At 34.6% G+C, this 22,323-nt stretch overlaps 1 protein-coding gene across 1 annotated transcript in view; it reads right to left on the reverse strand.

Moving 5' to 3' along the window:
* Positions 1-22,323, reverse strand: part of CAMK1D (calcium/calmodulin dependent protein kinase ID) — a 475,460-nt gene that overhangs the window by 151,375 nt on the left and 301,762 nt on the right. The window contains exon 3 of the mRNA XM_074268635.1: positions 3,552-3,626. Within this exon, the coding sequence (XP_074124736.1) occupies positions 3,552-3,626 (75 nt within the window). The remainder of the gene's footprint in view (positions 1-3,551; positions 3,627-22,323) is intronic.

Consider the following 22,323-nt stretch of genomic DNA (forward strand, 5'->3'; position numbering starts at 1 on the left):
TTAGATCTGGGCTGAAAAACTGAAGTGAAAGAGAAATCTTTTGAGGATGTGCTTTTAATTAATAATGATGATAATGATAATAGGTAGCATTTTATGTTTTAGGACTTGCAAAGTAAAGTGCTTTGCAAATATTAGCTCATTTGTTCCTCACAATAACCTGGGAGACAGGTGTTTCTATTATCCCCATTTTGCAGGTGAGTGAATTGAGACAAATTAAATGATGTGTCTGAGGTTGAATTCGTACTCAGGTTTTCCTTACTTCAGGATTCAGTACTCTGGGTATCTAGCTGTACATATGTATTACATATATACATTACATATATGAAGAAATTCATTATCTAGCATAATAATATTTAGTGTAATAACTATGAATTATATATAAATAGATACTTGGTTGAAATATAATAAAAATAATAGATAGCATTTAAAGTTTGCAACATGCTTTGCACATATCTCATTTGTTGTGATGAGGAACAAATCACAACCTCGTACTTGTAAAGTAGATACTATTATTCTCCTCATTTAATAGATGAGGAAACTGAGACAAACAAGGTTAAGTGACTTGCCCACGATCACACAGCTAGTAAGTGTTTGAGGTCAGATCTGAATTTAGACTTTTCTGACTCTAAAAGATAGTCTATCTTAAGAAATTTAAACACTACTCTTCTCCCATGTGATTTATACTAGTAATTTGCCTGGCAAAAAAATTTCATAGAATGATCAAAGATAAAATTTCAGCTCAAACCACATTTGAATGATCATGAAGTCTTAATAGTTGAGGTTTTACAAATAATGATGAATGTTGGAGGGGCTGTGGGAAAACTGGGACACTGATGCATTGTTGGTGGAGTTGTGAAAGAATCCAACCATTCTGGAGAGCAATTTGGAACTATGCCCAAAAAGTTATCAAACGGTGCATACCCTTTGATCCAGCAGTGCTACTACTGGGCTTATATCCCAAGGAAATACTAAAAAAGGGAAAGGGACCTGTATGTGCCAAAATGTTTGTGGCAGCCCTTTTCATAGTGGCTAGAAACTGGAAAATGAATGGATGTCCATCAATTGGAGAATGGTTGGGTAAATTATGGTATATGAATGTTATGGAATATTATTGTTCTGCAAGAAATAACCAACAGGAGGAATACAGAGAGGCTTGGAGAGACTTACATCAACTGATGCTGAGTGAAATGAGCAGAACTAGGGGATCATTATACACTTCAACAATAATACTGTATGAGGATGTATTCTGATGGAAGTGGATATCTTTAACATAGAGAAGAGCTAATCCAATTCCAATTGATCAATGATGGACAGAATCAGATACACCCAGAAAAGGAAATGAGTGTAAACTGTGAGCATTGATTTTTTGTTTTGTTTTGTTTTGTTTTGTTTTGTTTTGTTTTGTTTTGTTTTTCTTCCCAGATTATTTTTACTTTCCGAATACAATCCTTCCTTTGTAACAACAACAACAACAAAATTCAGTTCTGCACATATATATATATGTATATGTATATACATATATATATATATATATATACTTTTATATACATACATATATAGTACCTAGGATATACTATAAGATATTTAATATGTATGGGAATGCCTGCCATCTAGGGGAGGGGGTGGAGGGAAGGAGGGGAAAAATTCAGAACGGAAGGGAGTACAAGGGATAATGTTGTAAAAAAAAATTAAAAATTACCTATGCATACATAGTGTCAAAGAAAATGTTATAATTATAAAAATTAATTAAAAAAAGAAAAAAAAAGTTGAGGTTTTACTCAATAGGTAAATAAGAAAAAATATACCCCATAATGGAGGACTTAAATTGAGAGGGATATGGTTGCTGTGGGAATTGTGTACCATAGAAAAAATTAGGAAAAATGGAGAATCAAGAAGCAAGATGGTGTGCTGGAAAATGGGAATAGGTAATTTTGGAGTCAGGGGTTCTGGATTCAACAATTCTGTGACCATGTCAAAGACATTCAAAATGCCCAAGTCTTTTTTGCCTAGTTAATTTCATATTCTAGAGCCTTATTTTTTGTTTTTATTTTTTCCCCACTGTCTTACCCAAAAGATGTCTTATACAAAGTTTCAATTATCTGTATCAGGGATTTAAAATTTTTTGAATCATTGTTCCTTTGACAATCTGGGAAGGTCTTTGCCCCTCTTCTGAAAAGAATGCTTTTAAAATTATAATTTAATAAAATGCTAAATTTCAAATAGAGGTTAATGAAAATAAAGCTATAATTTCTACATGGTCAACTTTTTGCTTGTTTTTACTACAGCAAGAATTAAAAGATCATAAATTCAGAGCTGGAAAGGACTTGAGAGGCTGTGGAGTACAATCTTTACATTTTGTGTCTCATAACCACAAAATATATGTGTCAAAATTTGAACTTGTCTTCTAGATTCTAAGACAGCAGTCTACCAAGTCTCCCATAAAATGTTTCTTGTTGTCTTTGACAAATAATAAACCCAATTCTAGCAATTCCTTTATTTGCCTTTTCTATGAGAATCTTATAGTCAGGAATGAGCTATTCTAATTCTCAAATAAAATATCTATTTTCATAAAGATTTAACCATAGCACCAAATGACAAAAACTTCATTTTAATTTTAAATGTCACTACCCTCCCAATTTATTCATTCCCACTCAAGTGTTTTTCCCCTCAAATACTTTAATACAAAGACATAAAGCATGTCCTTAAATGCTAATGAGAAATGGGGAAAATGCTGTACTAAGCAGTTATTTTCACATACATCCTCCCAAGTTAAATTGCAAACATCTGTATGGAAAAAAGTACATTGATAAAAGTAAATAAACCTTAACATTAATTCTTCTAAAATTCTGTAGAAATTCGGAAGCTGAAAAATTCATACACCTAAATTGATCATTGGAAACTATACAAAACTCTGTTATAGACATTTGCAGAACACCATGCTCAACATTTCCCTTTGAGAACATAATGAGAAAGTTTTTTTTTCCTATTCTTATCTCCCATAATATCACTAGGATGCTCCAATTGACCAAGATGCAATATTTATTGGAAAGCTTTTGTAGGCTATAGATCTCACTTTCAAATGAGAATTTTAAAATCTGATCTTTTTTCTAGATATGTCATCTTGTACTTGAATTCTCAGCTCTTTCTTTCATTCTTCTACCTCTTCCTACAGCCTGATAATTTCCAATCTAACTATAAAGCAAAAGTATGTAATGAAAAGGCTTTTTTTTGACTCTTGTTAGTACTTCCCCAAGATAGGTATGAGTTCTCCATTTAGAGAGTTAACCTCAGGGAAGAAAAAATGGAAAAGGTACATTACAATGCCATAATAGTCACATGTGGTCCATTCTTCCCCACAGTCTTAAAAACAAACACAATAGGATATTCTTTCTAAAATAAGACAAATTAGTATTTCTATAAAAGCCTTAAATGCTATGAAGTATATATAAATGCGTCCTTGATGAAACCTCTCTGCAAAAGCTGGTTGGTGAAAGTGTCAGAGCACTTCTAAAGTTTATTACTATAAAAACAATATTCAATGTTGTACTTACAGCTGCATAACCAAGTATAAATGGTTTGGGCTTTCATAAATATCTTCCAGAGCAACGATATTTTCATGTTTAATTCTAAAAATTGAAAAAGAGAGAAAAAATTAAAGCAACTTGTCATTAAATTTTAAATGAACAAAATTCCATATTAAAGAAAAAACCACAATTCTACTACTAGCAGCTAATAGTACCTTTCTTATACTTTTATATCTCCTAGCTTTGCCATTTAAAACTTATGTGACCTCAAGTATCTCTTTAATCTCTCTGGGTCTCAATTTCCTCATCTGTAAAATGGAGAGTAACCCTACATAGTTTTTACAACTCCTTGAATCTATTGATTGTATGAAATAGATCAAATTGTGTATATATGTGTATATATATATATATCTTTATTTGTATGTGTACATAAATGTATGTGTGTGTATACACACACACACACACACATATATATGAGCAATCTTAAATGTATTTTTTCCCTCAGAATTCTATTAATTTATTTCAATAATCCCAGTCATATTTAGATATTGGGAATGGGAAAAGCGGGGTGGGGGATAAGGAGAGACATAGAAGAGGGAAAGACATCATAAATCTAAGTCCATGTACCAAAACCATCACATGAAGCAGAAAACAAACTATATCCTATTAGGTGCCAAATAAGGAAAAAGAGACCTACACATTGATGAGCATTGGCTGCCCTTGATGGGTCACTATTGTGACCCCTCATTGCTATCAAGTATCTGCTTAGGCTCCTATATACTTGTTATTATGCCAGGATGCAGGACAGAAAAAAAAATCTAAAAGGGCTTACAGACTAAGAAGAATCCCCTCCTAAATGCCATTTGAGCTCAGAACCTTGAGATTTCCAGAAAAGAAACATTTCATTAGCCAATGTGCTAATTAATTGTTCACAGAAAATCCTCTCTCTTGAGGTTTTACTGCTCCACAGTTTCAGACTATTCAGCTGATGTAGCATCTTCACTAAAGGCTGCTGATGCTTAACAGCAAGAACACTACATTGTTTAATTAGGGGAAATGGAGGAAGTTTTTCTAAATTCTCTTCTTTCTTCCCTCTAGAATCACCTAGTCTAATCAATTATGCTACATCCAAGTAGATCCCAAAAGAATTAAGATGAAATAAATGTTGTTACTAGTTTTCCTAGTTAATACAATTTGCTGATAAATTGAAACAGAGGGAATTATATTAAATTCACATTTCACCTGTGTCTACTAGAAAATGCCAATTTTATTTATCATCAAATTGACTTTAAAATGTTTACTGTGAGACACCAGAGGAAGAATTATATTAGTAATATCAGAAAAATGTTATATTGATCTAACAAAATGAGTCAGTGAGTAAGCCAGGAAATATCAGTTAATTTGGGACTGCCCACATTCCAAACAGTCGTGGAAGGTGAAAAGGAATACCTGCATGATTTCCTGAGCCAGGGAATTGTATTTCTAGTAATAGAACATATTAAGTAGATCTTTTTTGTTTGTTTGTTTGTCTGTCTTGATTTTAAACAACCTGCATCATACTATTGGCTCATACTGAGCCTGTGGTAAATTAAAGCCCCAAGCACTTTTTACCTGATGCTAAATCAGAATTCTCTATTATGTACTGTACTTGAACAAGTGAGAATTTTAATCTATATGTAACACTTTATTTTTATTCCTGTTATGGTTTAGCTTGTTCAGTAGTGCCTAATGGGCTGGGATTTTAAGTATATCGGGAGCATTTCAGATCATGATTATATCCTCAGTTTTATTCATTATCCCAGTCTCACATCACCTGCAAATTTATGTAACTACCTCCTAGATTTTATCCAAGTGGTTGAAAACAAAGATTAACAGAAATATAGACAAAGTAAATGGTATTCTACTAAAGGCATTCATGCCAGTTCATGCCTAACAATTATTCAAATGATTGAATGAGCCAGCTGCAAATTCACCAGATTGACAAGTGTTACTTTGCCAGAGTCAGTGGGGAGAAAAAGGGAGTCCAGAATCTCTGTTTCCCCACCAAATTAAGGTCAAATTATTTAAGATGCTATAGAAGGTATTCCACAATCTGGCTCCAATTTACCTCTCCACCTTTATCTGATACAATTCCATACCTTATCACTCATATTCCAGAGAAACTAGACTAGTTGTCCGTCAAAGAGCCCTGTCCTATCTTAACATCCTAATTTTTCTTGTGCCTGGAATCTATTCTCTCTGTCTTTGATTATTGGAATCTTGGCTACACTATACGGCCCAGATCAAAAGCTACTTAGCTACTTCCCTGGATATTCCCTATTTCATCCATTAGAAGCCACCTCCTTCACTCTCATCTGATCTCATAGCAATTTGCACTGCTCTTATACATTTACCATATCTTATTTGCATTATTTTTTGTGCCCACGCCTTTCTCTTTCTACTTAATTGTAAGCTTCTTAAGGCAAGAATTGTGTCCTTGTTTTTGTAGCAAATATAGCAGGGTATCTTAGAGGCAAATCTAATTGGCTTGCAATAGCTGATTGCTAGATTTTTATTATGAATATTTCCACTTCAGAAATCAGCAAACACTATAAATTAGGACTTGTGTTATAGTCTTTTTTATTTCTAGACTGAAAGTGATGGAGAGCCTGTTAATAATGCCTATTAAACTTTAAAGTGTGTTGTGCAGATATTATTTTGAGAGTCAGTTATTAAATGTTCACAGCACATCCCTGACTATTTACAAGGATACTGGAATAAACTATTTCCTTCTCCACTGGATTAAAGCAAACAGAGATTATGTGAGTTATCTGGGGTCACAGACTGAGTAAATATCTGAGGCTGGATTTGAACTCAGATTTTCCCGATTCCAGGCCTGGTGCTCTATTCACTGAACTACCAAGCTATCCCATGTTGATGTTTTACTTTGTCTTAAAAGTCAAGGTATTCGAACCATTCTGGAAAGCAATTTGAAACTATGCTCAAAGAGCTATCAAACTGTACATACCCTTTGATCCAGTAGTGTTTCTATTGGTCTTGTATCCCAAAGAGATCTTAAAGGAGGGAAAGAGACCCATATGTGCATAAATTTTTGTGACAGCCCTTTTTGTAGTGGCAAGAAATTGAATGGATACCCATCAGTTGCAGAATGCATTAATAACTTATGGTATATGAATGTAATGTAGTATTATTGTTCTGTAAGAAACGACCAACAGGATGATTTTAGAGAGGCCTGAAGAGACTTATATGAACTGATGCTAAGTGAAATGAGCAGAACCAGGAGATCATTGTACCCAACAACTTGATTATACAATGATTAACTCTGATGGACGTGGCTCTTTTCAATAATGAGATGATTCAGGCCAGTTCCAATGTTTAGTGATGAAGAGAGCCATCCACACCCAGAGAGAGGACTGTGGGAACTGAGTGTGGACCACAATATAGCATTTTCACTCTTTTTGTTGTTTGCTTGCATTTTATTTCCTTTATCATTTTTTTCCGGTTTGATTTTATTTTTCTTGTGCAGCAAGATAATTGTATAAATGCATACATATATTGCATTTGACACATATGGGATTACTTGCTATCTAGAGGAGGGGGAAGGAAGAGAGGAATTAGAACACAAGATTTTGCAATGGTTAATGTTGAAAACTTATCCATGCCTATCTTTTGAAAATTAAAAAGCATTAATAAAAATAAACAAATAAATAAACACCAAAAATAGTCAGCATAGGAGGAAATGCAATGGGCTAATGAGAAGGTCATTTTTTGATGGATTGCTTTAGCACATGGATGCTTTCATGCTCAACTACTGAAGGAATATTTGAAATTGCTACAAGAAAGATTTCATGGGCATAGATCTTTCAGTGGACAACTTGTGAAACAAAGAGGAATAGGATGTTAGATATGTACAAACAGCAAAGATCTGGACACTTGTACTGCAACAACCCTATGGATCAAACCAATTATGGACTGCCAGAAAGCAGGCATCCCCCAGGTTCTCCAAGTCTTACTAATTGATAAGACCTAACTACTTATTGGCCCTGACACTTGCCCTGCTGCTCTCTCTACTTTTAGGACTTCCAACTCTGCATCAGCCCTGCAATTCATCTTTTTTATATGTTGTCTCCCTAATTAGGGTGTCAGCACCTAGAAGGCAGGGACCATCTCCCTTTTTTCAAGGCACATACTAAGTTCTCAAACAATATTTCTTCTTTCATTTAAGCCACACACTTTCCTTCTAAAAGAACATTTCCAAGTGAAGCAAAAATCTGACAACTGTAAAAGTGCCACCAAAGGGACTGTCACCATATCACTAAGGGCACCTTTACAAGACAGAAAATGGCATTTAATTTTCATTTCATTTGGTAAAGTTCCCAGGCCCAGTAGGCATAAAAAAGCATTAGCCACTGCCTGTGCGTTCAGCATATGTTTATAAGGACAAATACAGAATTTTGAATGTAGAAAAGTGTTTACTAAATGTTTGTTAAGCTTGTAAAATTAAAATCACCTTCAACTTTTACCCTGGAACTGCGTGAGCAAAAGGGAGGGAGCTAAAAAGCCTAAAGACAAAAAGCAGATTGTTTGGTTGCAGAGAACTCTCTGCATGGTCCCTGACTCAGCCAAAAGGAGATACCCTCTGCCAGGGCCAGGGATCCATTTGAAAATGACATCATTAAGAAAAAAAGTCATCACCAAAAGCACAGCCCAGCACCATGCCAAAGGCTATTGAATTGATAATAGTGTCATAGCATCTCAGACAGTTTAATTCTGGATGTTTTATTGAGAGGATGCATCCTCTCTCCCCCAGCCCAGTCCTTCTCACAGTGCCAAGATCTAGGCTGTATTGTTCAGTCTAATCAGTGAGTCTCTGGATTCTCTCAACTCTGACACTCTGCAGCCCATCAAAAAAGATGGGATATGGCAAAATCTATAAGTTGCTCAGAGTGCAAAAGATAGCCCTTTTCTTTATTCCACAGAGGTGAACACCTATCATTGGTTTCTTTTCAAGCTGAGAGTAGAATGTATGAGATTAAGGAGGGGAATGCAGTTTAATCAGGAAGGAGCAGATCAGGACAAGGTGCTTGGAAGGGAGGGGTAGCTGGAGCAGCAGATGGTGGCTAAGAAGAGACAAGGGCAGTCCTGATCCTGTTGACAGGGTCACAGAGAGGAGAGGTTTTTCTACCTTCCATCTGCTGCCCAGATGTTTGGGGAGAACTTCCCAGGCCCTTCTCCAGGGTCATGTTCCCTAGTTTGAAAAACACAACCCTGAGGATAAAGATACAGAAGAGGTAAGAGATCAAGGCTAGAGTCCTCAGTGCCATTACCATTAAATGCTTTTTCGTCATGGGGAAACATCTTATTTGTCAAAATAAGCATCCTACCCAGTAACACAGTGAACTATTTAAGAAAAGCTCCAGAATTTTGGCAAACAATTTCTCTTGTCTAGGTAAAATGTTATATTCTCCTGGGATTTTACACACTATCAAATTAATTCCCCCCTCTCTTAAAAATAGATTATAATATTTAAAATATGGGATTCTGGTCATATAAGGGAATAAAGATACTAAGAAAAACCTGGGGTCAAAAACAGGGAGAAGAGATGTGGCACTCATACAGGCTAATTTATTTAGTTGACTTGATCACTGATCATTGGGGTTGATGTGAAGAATAATAGGGGGGGTCTATGCTTTCCTCACTTTTATCTAACCTGAAAGGAATGGAGTCAAAATCATCCCACACAAAACTCTTTCCTTTAGTCCCTTCAAATTCACTCTTCACTTAGGTCAAAAAGGACATTTAGCTCTCAGGACCAGAGATCAGACCTTTAGGGACACCATGGCTCCAATGAGATACTTTTTCTAGGGGAAATCAAGTGATTTAAAAAGTTTTAGTATTATATTTGGGAAAATTGACTGGTCAGCCCTGACCATATGTGTAGGACATTATATTCATGTGACACTATCATCCTCCAAAATCTAGTCTTCATTAATACCATATTCCTATATTTTTTCCTTTCTTTTACTTCAGTCTTAACCTATGTTCCAATACAACCATATACAATTAGCTACTGCCCTGAATCTTTTGCTCCCCTGATCCTCTCACCAGCCCCAATTCCAAACTAATCCTACAATCCACCTTCTTCTTTTCTATTCATGCTAAATGTTAATGCCAAAAATCAAGCAACCAGGACAACTGTATTTACTACAGATTTATGTTTTCTAATCTCACCAAGGTACTTACTGCTGCACAGCAAACTTTGTATTCTGCTCTGATCTATACTATCATCCTTTGCACAACAGCTGTTCCAAACCTCTTCTCTCCTCAAATCATCTCTTCTTAGATGTACAGAACCTCATCTCCTAGTTGAATTATGGGGAAATAGAAGCTTAATACAACAAACTTCTTTATTCTCATTCCAATGCTCAGAATCAAAGGGATGCCCATCAATTGGGGGATGGCTACACAAGCCATGGTATATGGTTGCAATGGAACATTATTTTGCTATAAGAAATGATAAGGATGATTTCAGAAAAACCTGGAGAGAATTACATCAAATGATGCAAAATGAAGTGAACAGAACTAGGAGAAAAACATGCATGGCAGCAGCAATATTGTACAATGAAGATTGTAAATGATTTAGCTATTCTGAGCAATATAATGGTCCAAGACAATCCTTTCATCAATCCAACTCTTCAATAGTTCTATTTTCTACCTTCTACAAGGAGCCTTTCCTGTATTCAATGCCCTTTACATTTCCCCCCACAATTACTACTAAACTAGAATACTCTCTAGCCTCTTGAACATATCACATGCTCTCCCTCCTCCTCAATTTTTCTCACATTGTTCCTTGAGTATGGAGTATCTTCCTCTTTTCCTACTGAATTCACACCTATCCTTAAAAACCCTACTCTACCCACTCCTTCTAGAAAAGTTTTTCTGATTCTATTCTGGACAAAGACAACCATACCTCTTATCCCCAAACATGATACAGTGCTTTTTCCTACCCCATTCTAATGTACTTTGCAGGTTATACTGCATATTATAGTTATTTGTGTTTTATCCACTTATTAAATTCTATACTCAGTGAAGATAGGGTCTATATCCTAACTAAACTTTTTTGATCACAAGTTGTCTGAATATAATTACTAAATAAATACTTAATAAATGAATGACTTTTCAACAACATAAGTCAATATAAAATAATATGATTGTCGAGTTGGAGATAGCTTCATAATAGCTCATTTAATGCAAAGACTATCAAAAAACCATGAATTCTATTGGTAATATCCACTTGAAGACCTGAAAGACAAAAAAACTTACTACTCTCTAAAGCAATCCATTCCATTTTTTTTACAAAACTCCAATAATTAAATAATAATTTATTAATAGTCACTAATGATTATAATTATAATTAATAATATAATTAACCATCTAATAATTAGATAACAATCTCTTTGTCTTGAACAGAAATATTCTTTTTCCACCGATTTTTCTACCTTTCCTCTAATCCCTTTTCAGTTTAAAAACAATCCTCTACTTACAAGACACCTGACAACACTATTCCACACCTAATATAGAACCATATGGAGTTTTCCTGCTTCAAAGCAAAATTACATTAACTTGTGCACTTCCACACATTCTTATTTAAAAAACACAAAAGACTCCAAAATTAGATTCTCAGAGTCATGAAGAATCAAAGTTTTCCATCTGGGAGAAGATTTAGAGGAAAGCACATGATCATTCATCTACTATGAATGATAGACCAACCACTTGGGGCTACACTGGAGTAATTGGACCAAGAAAAATTGGATGAGAGAAAGTTTTCTAGAGCTGTAATATTACTTTTGTTTTTTCTGCTTTTTAAGCCATACTTTTAAACGATAAAGCTCCATAGTAAAAAAAAAATCAGCCCTAAGTAAACATTTTAATGACCAAATTAATGAGCATTTATTAATACCTACTTTTGTGTTAAGCATTGTTCTAAGAAAAACAAAAAAAGTGTGGTCCCTTCTTTCAAGGATCTTATAAGCTAACTGGGGAAACAAAATGAAAACAAGAAAGCACAAGCAAACTATTGATATAAATTGGAAACAATCAATAGAAGGAAGCACCAGAATTAAGTGGGCTTAGGAAAGATTTCTTTCAGAGGGTGGGGACATTAGCTGAGTCTTCAAGGAATACACAATAGCCATGAGGTAGAAAAGAGAAATGGAGAGCACAAAACATAATGTGTGAAGAACAGCAAGAAGACCAGTGTTACTAAATCGCAGCAGGGAGGAGGGAGGTATAAAATGACTGTGACAATAGGAAGGGGCCAAGATAGAAGGGATTTTTAACACTAATCAGGGGATTTCATGTTTGATCCTAAGGACAATTGGAGGGAGCCACTTGAGTTTATTGAAAATGGAGGTGGTATGATCAGACTTGGACTTTAGGAAGATCAATCTGACAGAGGATAGACCAGAATGAAGAGAAACTAAGTAGCAAGCTATCACAATAGTCTAGCTGAGAGGTAATAGGAGCCTGTGCTTGAGTGATGGCAGTGTTGAAGGAGAAAAGGAAGCATAAAATTCCACATGTATACTCTCTCTAAATAACACAGACCACAATATATCCATGTCCACTAATCCTGTGCACCTTTCCTATTTGATTCTCAAACACATGTCACAGAATCTTAGTGGCTGTTCTCAAATTCTGTCAGCATTTCTTGAATACATATGAATGCCTATCAATTATTCCTAGTCTACCTGCCCTTCCTACCTCCTAGGTTGGTCATATGCCTCTTAATGATATGTTTTATACTGTTTCTCAGGAACAGTTCTAGTTAGTAACCTGTTGCAATGTACTCATACCTTCCCATGTATACTTTGGCTAATTATTAACTTTATTTTGTCAGAGAATCTTCTGTGTCTTGGAATCAGAAGAAGGTTAGTGAAGCAGGAAGACAATATTTTTTATTCTTTAAATTAGTCTGAATACTATAAATAAATAAAGCATTTAGATCAAATGAGTGTGAAACTCTAATTCTGGCTCAATATCCAGTAAGGGGGAAGTAGAAATAAGGAGATAGATGAAGGCTGAAACAATAGTCCAGGTAAGAATTAATAAGTGTCAGAACTAGGAAGGTATTGAGAGTAAACGGGAGATAAGACATGAGAGAGATCACAGAGGTACAATCAATACAATCTGCAATTAATTGAATTCAAAAAATGAGTAAGAAGTAAAAAAAAATTGACTTTGGGGATTAGGTGACTGAGAGAAGAATGACAACATTTTCAGAAGCAGGAAATTGCAAGGGGAGAAAATTTGACAAGTTTAGTTTTGAACATAGTTTGATGTCTCTATGGGATAGCCAAGGGCAGATGCTCAGCAGATATTTGAATATATATGGGTACAGAACTCCAGGGAGAGACTGGGTTGAAGGTATAGATTTGGAAGCCATCTGCACAGAAAAGCATTGAAGGGAAGGGAGTTAATAAGAAGGGCCAAGAGAAATAGCAAAGAGTTGAGATCCAAGGGCACTCTTTTGCAGCATCAACAACTAAACTCCTTTTCCTCTGTCTCTTTATTTTACAAATGGAAGAAGTTTTTACTAGGTGACCAATAAAATCCCTCTCAGATTTTGAATTTATTAAGAGTTCTCATGAATGTTTAGAACTTAACAGATGCTAATCACTTTCTTCTTACCAGCAGATGGCACTGCAATCTATGGGAAGCATAGAAGGTGAAAAATGCTACATTTTCATCTAAATCAACCAAATTACAATGAAGAGAAGTGAAATCTTTTTTCTTTCTTATTAGACATATTTATACTTCTATCTTGAGAGAAATGTCAAATTTACTATGATAATAAATGCTACTATGATTTTAAAATTATAACTTGTTCCTTCCAAGGAATACTATTTCCTTAAAAAGTTTCCATCATATACTACAAGATATTAGATGGCGTATTGTGTCATTCCCATTTTATAGATGAGATGACTTAAAAGAAAAGAAAGGAAAAGAAAACGTCAGACCAGGAAATAAAGCATGCTGGAAGTGGATAAGAACCCTCAAGCAAGGATTTTCATTGCCTGTCAATATTCAATGCCCTGTCTGTTTTATAGGAATCTTGCTTATAGAAATGATGATATTTGACAGCACAGAGTATGTGTTAGTCAATCATCAAGTAGATTGCAATAGAGTAGACATTTTCCCTGAAAAATTTCTTCCACCAATCTCCAACACCTTCCTTTCTTTCATAAGTCAAGTCCCACATAATGGCCAATACAACTCTGGACAAGATTAAGAGCTCCACTTTGGTAACAGTGGTACAAGAAGTGTGGACCAGACCTGAATCATTTTTAGTCCTAAGGAAGTACTGAGCCAGATTCAAAGGTAACTCAATCTATTTAGGATTATGATGGGGATTTAATTCTGTCTAGAAATATTGGGAACACTAGATTTCTTTTCCTATAAGTCCCTAAGAGGGAGGGGGATCCTCAGAAACAACCCAGCTAAATATAGACAAGTCTAACATATACCAAAGGGAAGGACTTTCATATTTTCTTCCACATCCTACTATCTTCCAAGATAATATGTTGACACTGTAAAATGTTTTTTGAAAATACGCTCAGAATTTGAGAAAAAGATACAGTCATTTGCCTTGTGGTTGGGAGGATTTTTAATAATTCTACAGTTAGAATTATAAAAGATGTACCAGAAATGGTTGACTTTTCCTCATCTGAAGAAACATATTGATTATTTCTTATAGCAGAATTTAGGAATTTTCTAGGCTACTTCTGAGAAGGATGAGGAATTTTAACAATAACGGTATAACAAGAACAAGAAAACAACAGGTCAATCTCCTGGGACTTTTTGATCTCACTGATGACACAGATAAGAAACAGTGCATATAGAAGACATCATTACTGATTCTTGCTGAATTCTTATCTCTGCCATATGTTTACTTTTTGACACATGGATGAAAGTACGATTTCACCAATGTGGATGCTCCCTTCAATAGCACAGATTGTAAGCAATTTGTGCCTTCTCACTGTGTGTGACTCCTATCTATGCCTCCCCAAACTGGCACATAATGGGGCCATCCAAAAAGCTGAGGGCCTTCTTCTGGATCTCTTTGTACTGTAGAGCAACTCATCAATTACTCCTTTCTATCACCATGAAATTGTTTTACTTTTCTGTTCATTAATTTGGTAGTCATCTTTCTACCACTTGTCTTTTGCTCTTTATCAGTGGCAGTATAACGAAATTATGTCCTTTACCATTTTTCTCTATTATGACTATCTGAGTGACCTGTAATCTTAATTCTTTGTAGAATATGGAATTCTAGGCTTCATAGCCACATATTAGTACCAGGAAGATGCTTTGAGAATGCACAAGATTTCTTAAATATAATCAAACTCTGATCTTTTTCTTTTAATTCAATTCTGGGCTCAGTTCACTATTGACCAATGGTGTCTATCAAATATAGAGGTAATGATGGTCCAGCCCTGTGGACTCAACAACTAATTGAATATCAGCATCTGGAAAATAGACACCCTTCATTTCACTTTATTTTCTTATTGGAAACTTTACCAAATTCCATTCAGTAACTCAATTACTTGTTCTTGTTCAATCGTTAATTTGTGTTCTACTCTTCCTGACCCTGAATAAGGTTTTCTTGGCAAAAATATTAGAGTGGTTTGCTTCTTTAGTGGATCAAGGCAACAATCATACAACTAGTAAGTGTCAGAGGATGGATTTTAATTCACATCTTCTGACTCCAGGCCCAGAGCTCTATTCATTGAGTTTCCTACTTATTTCCATTTCATTTAGTGGGCTTTGCAATTTCTGGGGCTTGATGAGACAAAATTAATGTCATCTACAAACAGGAACATCTGAAAGACTTTGTCATTATCTTGGATGAATCTCTTTTTAACTTGAACTTTGCTCTAGATATCTTCTATGATATAAGCAAACACCTTTGGTGAGCATAGATCTCTTGAGCCTTCTCTTGATATTTATATCCAGGGGGTACTCATTCTTACATTTTTCAAGGAAACTTGTGTGATTTTAACACACACTTGAGAAACATACTGTTTCCAGAAAGTCTTGTAACTTTTGCTCTGTTGAATCAAATCCATATTTATATCAACAACAATAAGAAATAGTCAATTGAGTAACTATATAGTTTGTGCTAGAAAGTCATTTACAAAAATCTATTCTTTTTCCACATTATATTCAAGATATCCTTGATATCTACATAAGTAATTCTCAATGAAAAGGGAGAACTTTCCACCAATGAAGAGGAAATTAGAGAAATAATGAGTTACTTTGCCCAATTTTATGCCAATAAATTTTATAACCTAAGTGAAATGGCCAACTACCTCCAAAAATACAGGCTTCCCAGATTAACAGAGGAGGAAGTAAATTGCTTAAATAGTCCCATTTTAGAAAAAGAAATAGAACAAGTTATTAATCAACACCCTAAGAAAAAATCCCCAGGACTATATGAATTCTACCAAACATTTAAAGAACAATTAGCCCCAATGCTATATAAACTATTTGAAAAAATAGGGAATGGAGGAGTCCTACCAAATTCCTTTTATGATACAGACATGGTACTGATTCCTAAATCAGGTAGGTTGAAAACAGAGAAAGAAAATTATAGAACAATCTCCCTAAAGAATATTGATGCTAAAATCAAGATATTAGTAAAAAAGACTACAGAAAATCATTCCCAGGATAATACACTATGATCAAGTACGATTTATACCAGGAATGCAGGGCTGGTTCAATATTAGGAAAACTATCAGTATAATTGGCCATATTAATAACCAAATTAACAAAAAACATATGATCCCTCAATAGATGCAGAAAAAGCATTTGATAAAATCCAACATCCATTCCTATTAAAAACCTTGAGAGTATAGGAATAAATGGACTTTTCCTTAAAATAATCAGTAGCATCTATAAATAAGCATCATATGTAATGGGGATATACTGGAACCATTTCCAATAAGATCAGGAGTGAAACAAGGTTGCCCACTATCACCATTACTATTCAATATTGTATTAGAAATGCTAGCTTTGGCAATGAGAGTTGAGAAAGAGATTAAAGGAATTAGAATAGGTAATGAGGAAACCAAATTATCACTCTTTGCTGATGATATGATGGTATATTTAGAGACCCCCCAGAGATTCTACTAAAAAGCATTAGAAATAATTCACACCTTTAGCAAAGTTGCAGGATACAAAATAAACCCACATAAGTCATCAGTATTCTTATATATCACCAACAAAACCCAGAAGTTAGAGTTACAAAGAGAAATTCCATTTAAAATAACTACCGATAGTATAAAATATTTAGGGAAAATCAGAAACTATTTGATCAAAACTATAAAACACTTTCCATACAAATTAAGTCTGATCTAATCTATTGGAAAAATATTAAATGCTCTTGGATAGGGAGAGCAAATATAATAAAAATGACAATTCTACCTAAACTAATCTATTTATTTAGTGCTATACCAATCAGATTCCCAAGAAACTTTTAATGACCTAGAAAAAATAACAAAATTCATCTGGAAGAGCAAAAGGTCAAGAATTTCAAGGGAATTAAAGAAAAAAAAATCAAATGAAGGTGGCCTAGCTGTGCCTGATCTAAAACTATATTATAAAGCAGCGATCACCAAAACCATTTGGTATTGGCTAAGAAATAGATTAGTTGATCAGTGGAGTAAGTTAGGTTCACAGGACAAAATAATCTATAACTATGGCAATCTATACTGGGCTTATATCCCAAGGAAATACTAAAAAAGGGAAAGGGACCTGTATGTGCCAAAATGTTTATGGCAACTCTTTTCATAGTGGCTAGAAACTGGAAAATGAATGGATGTCCATCAATTGGAGAATGATTGGGTAAATTATGGTATATGAATGTTATGGAATATTATTGTTCTATAAGAAATGACCAACAGGAGGAATACAGAGAGGCTTGGAGAGACATCAACTGATGCTGAGTGAAATGAGCAGAACTAGGGGATAATTATACACTTCAACAATGATACTGTATGAGGATGTATTCTGATAGAAGTGGATATCTTCAACATAGAGAAGAGCTAATCAAATTCCAATTGATCAATGATGGACAGAATCAGCTACATCCAGAAAAGGAACACTGGGAAATGAGTGTAAACTGTGAGTATTGTGGTTTTTTTTTGATTTTGTATTGTTTCTCTTCCCAGATTATTTTTACCTTCCGAATACAATCCTTCCTTTGCAACAACAACAACAACAAAATTCGGATCTGCACATATATATTGTACCTAGGATATACTATGAGATATTTATTATGTATGGGAATGCCTGCCATCTAGGGGAGGGGGTGGAGGGAAGGAGGGGAAAAACTTGGAACAGAAGGGAGTACAAAGGATAATGCTGTAAAAAAATTTACCCATGCATATGTACTGTCAAAGAAAATGTTATAATTATAAAAATTAATAAAAAATTAAAAAAATAATAAAATTATGGCAATCTAGTGTTTGACAAACCCAAAGACCCCAGCTTTTGTGATAAGAACTCAATGTTTGACAAAATTGCTGGGAAAATTGGAAATTAGTATGGCAGAAACTAGGCATTGGCCCATACTTAACACTGTACATCAAGATAAGGTCAAAGTGGGTTCATGATCTAGGCATAAAGAATGAGATTATTAATAAATTAGAGAAACATAGCATAGTTTACCTCTCAGACCTGTGGAAGAGAAAGGAATTCATGAACAAAGAAGAACTAGAGGTCATTATTGATCACAAAATAGAAAATTTTGATTATATCAAATTGAAAAGTTTTTATACGAACAAAACTAATGCAGATAAAATTAGAAGGGAAACAATAAACTGGGAAAACATTTTACAGTCAAAGGTTCTGATAAAGGCCTCATTTCTAAAATATATAGAGAATTGACTCTAATTCATAAGAAATCAAGCCATTCACCAATTGATAAATGATCAAAGGATATGAACAGACAATTCTCAGATGAAGAAATTCAAACTATTTCTAGCCATATGAAAAGATATGCTTCAAGTCATTATTAATCAGAGAAATGCAAATTAAGACAATTCTGAGATACCACTACACACCTGTCAGATTGGCTGGAATGACAAGGAAAGATAATGCACAATGTTGGAGGGGATGTGGGAAAACAGGGACACTGATACATTGTTGATGGAATTGTGAATACATCCAGCCATTCTGGAGAATGATTTGGAACTATGCTCAAAAATTTATCACACTGTGCATACATACCCTTTGATCCAGCAGTGTTGCTACTGGGCTTATATCCCAAAGAGATCTTAAAGAAGAGAAGGGCACTTCTACGTGCAAGAATGATTGTGGCAGCCTTCTTTGTAATGGCCAGAAACTGCAAACTGAGTGGATGCCCATAAATTGGAGAACGGTTGAATAAATTGTGGTATATGAATATTATGGAATATTATTGTTCTGTAAGAAATGACCAACAGGATGATTTCAGAAAGGCCTGGACAGACTTACATGAACTGATGCTGAGTGAAATGAACAGGACCAGGAGATCATTATATACTTCAACAACAATACTATATAATGATCAATTCTAATGGACGTAGCCCTCTTCAAGAATGAGATGAATCAAATCATTTCCGATAGAGCAGTAATGAACTGAACCAGTTACACCCAGCAAAAGAACTCTGGGAGATGGTTATGAACCACTACGTAGAATTCCCAATCCCTCTATTTTTGTCCACCTGCATTTTTTATTTCCTTCACAAGTTAATTGTACACTATTTCAAAGTCCGATTCTTTTTGTACAGCAAAATAATTGTTTGGACATATATACATATATAGTTTTTATTTATACTTTAACATATGTTACATATGGTCAACCTGCTATCTGAGGGAGGGGGGTGGGAGGAAGGAGGGGAAAAATTGGAACAAAAGGCTTGGCAATTGTCAATGCTATAAAATTACCCATGCATATATCTTATAAATAAAAAGCTATAATAATAATAATAAAAGTTATTCTCAAAAAAGTTGGAAATATTAATAAAGCAGGAATATCATTAGTGTTTATTTATTATTAGTTTTTTCTCAATTATATTTTCTTTCTTTTTTTTCAGTAGTAATGGCATCAATGCTTTCCCCTCCACAGTATTTGACATATCATTATGTCTTTCAGATATTTTAAGAATCAATCTTTGATTTGAGCAAACAAGTTAAGTTTGTCTATTATCACTCAAATTAACTATAAAGGACATGTGAAAAAAGACACTATCTGCACCCAGAGAAAGAACTTGTAAATAGGTGTATAGAATAATTTTACATCTATTCCTATTTGTGTCTAATGGTAGCCATGGGTGGGGGGGGGAGGGAAAATGTACATGATAATTTATTATAGATTTGAAAGGAATAGCAAAGAGTGCATAGTAGATATGTAGTCTCATGTACAATCTTCTTTTTTATTGTACTGTTATGGAAATGCTTGTTTTAGTTCATAAATTAAAGAAAAAAAATCAATCTTTGAAGCCCTCAAAAGTGATTAGGCTCTTCTGGTCTCCTCTTTGTGATGAATGATTTACATTGGAGAAATGACATAGCATCGTACAGAGTATACTGAGGAAAACTGAGTTCAAATGCTGCCTTAGATCATTAGCTGTGTGACTATGGGTGAGCCACTTACCCTAATTTCTAAAATTAGAAGGGTGAATTTTATGGCTTCTAAATCTAGGATGCTGTGAATTTCCTTAGAATATAGTGATAGTCTGAATTAATATATCTTCTTTTACCCATTTTCCAATGTTCTGTGTTGGTTAGTTTGTTTAAATAGGTAAGATTAGAGTTTGTTTAATTACAAACCAGTTATTCTCATTTTTATTCTTCAAATTTGATATTATGATATTTGCTCTAATAAGTCAATTTTATGACTGTATACAAACAACCAGCTCAGAAAGAATGCCAACATTGACAATGAATTGGAATATAATCAGTTTCCTTTATTATGATGCTATTTGGGACTCTCTCAGAATTTAGATAGATTCTGATATATATTATTGAATACTGAATGTATAACTCTATTTTCTATTACACAACATTATAAAACAAAGATCATTCCAGATAAAAAAGAATTCCTTTCATTTAACATATTTATTTCACTTGGAGTGGAAATATATAATTCTAAATCCAAAACAATGCAGGAAGATGGCCAAAAAATCATCCAACGAACTTATTCATAGAATCTCAGAATGAATGTCAAAGCTGTAACAGGCTTTAGTGGTCATCTAGTTCTGCTCAAATTCAGCAAGTAATTACTGCCTGATTGTACAGAGGCAATTGTTTTTAAGGGAAAGAGTGGGAAAAGAAATACATTTTATACTTAAGGTGCTTAATAAATACAAGTTTAGATGGGGCAGAAGCAACCAAGGTAAACTAGGGATTATGATGAGGTAAGAAACATGAGTCCCATAGTGAAGGGTGCTTGGGCATTCTGGTTAACCTAGTATAGTTGGGGGATGAGATGGAGGTGGAGGTTAGGTTTATAAGTCTAGAATCAACATTGTTCTAGAGAATATATGAACTAGGGCTGGGTCCCAATAAGCCATCTATCAATTTCCTTATTTGTAAAATAGGAATGATAAGAAAGGGGAATGATCATTCATACAGGACCTACTGTGTGCTGCTAAGTATTTTGTAAATAATATCTCATTTGGTCCTCAGAACAACCCTGGGAGGTGGGTGCTATTAATTACATTTTACAGATAAGGAACTTGAGAGAGAGATTGTGATTTGCCCAAGACGATACACCTAATAATTTGCAGGTTGAATGCAATAAGGCTAAATTTGAACTTAAATATGCCTTACTTCAGGTGGTCTTATACGCTTATTTACTTTATCACCTGGCATACCTATCTCATAGTGCTATTGTAGAGAAAATACTATATAAAATGTAAGCTATCATCATTAAAATTATGAATAATATAGCCAATTAAAAGTTAATAAAAATGAATAGGCAATGAGTTTTCTTTTCATTGCCTCCCCACTCCCACTCCCCAGAATTTCTTCCCCCAAAATTCTCTTTACTTCTCTGGGATTCCCCACTGCTTTTTAAAAATAGAGTAAGTAATTCAGTATCTTGAACAGTGCAGACTTACTCAATCCAATCTAATGAATATTTATAAAGAACCTATTATGTGCCAGGCATTATGCTAAGCACTGGGGATACTATTAATAATTTTTTTAAAAGTTATTGTCTTTAAGGAGCTTACAATCTAATGGGGGAAACACTACACAAGAGAAAACAAGATAGACTATGGGGGAGGGAGGGAGGGTGGAAAAATAGAGTACATAGCTTGGGGTTTCTAATTCTCTGGGGTTGAAAAATGGCAAAGCAGTAGATGGCAAAGTGCTTTGTTATTGTTCAATCACATCTGACTCTATATGACCCCAATTTAAGGTTTTCTTGGGAAAGATATGTATTGGTCTGCCACTTCCTTCTCTAGTTTATTTTTCACAGATGCAGAAATTGAGGAAAACAAGGTAAGTGACTTGCCCAGGGTCATAAAGCTAATAGATGTCTGAGACCAGATTATTATTTCAGAAAGATGAATCTTCCTGACTTCAGGCTAGATACTCTATCTGCTGTGCCACTTAGCTGCCCCAGATACAAACTGGAGGGATATAAAAGCACAATTTCTGCCCTCCATAAAAGAAGGCATTGGGAGGACTTTGGTATTCCATAGTTCAGTCCTCTAATCAGAAGGGAAAGGAGATTAAGAAAGGTGAT

The sequence above is a fragment of the Sminthopsis crassicaudata genome, chromosome 5, assembly GCF_048593235.1.
Source record: "Sminthopsis crassicaudata isolate SCR6 chromosome 5, ASM4859323v1, whole genome shotgun sequence".
NCBI classification, from domain to species: Eukaryota; Metazoa; Chordata; class Mammalia; order Dasyuromorphia; family Dasyuridae; genus Sminthopsis; species Sminthopsis crassicaudata.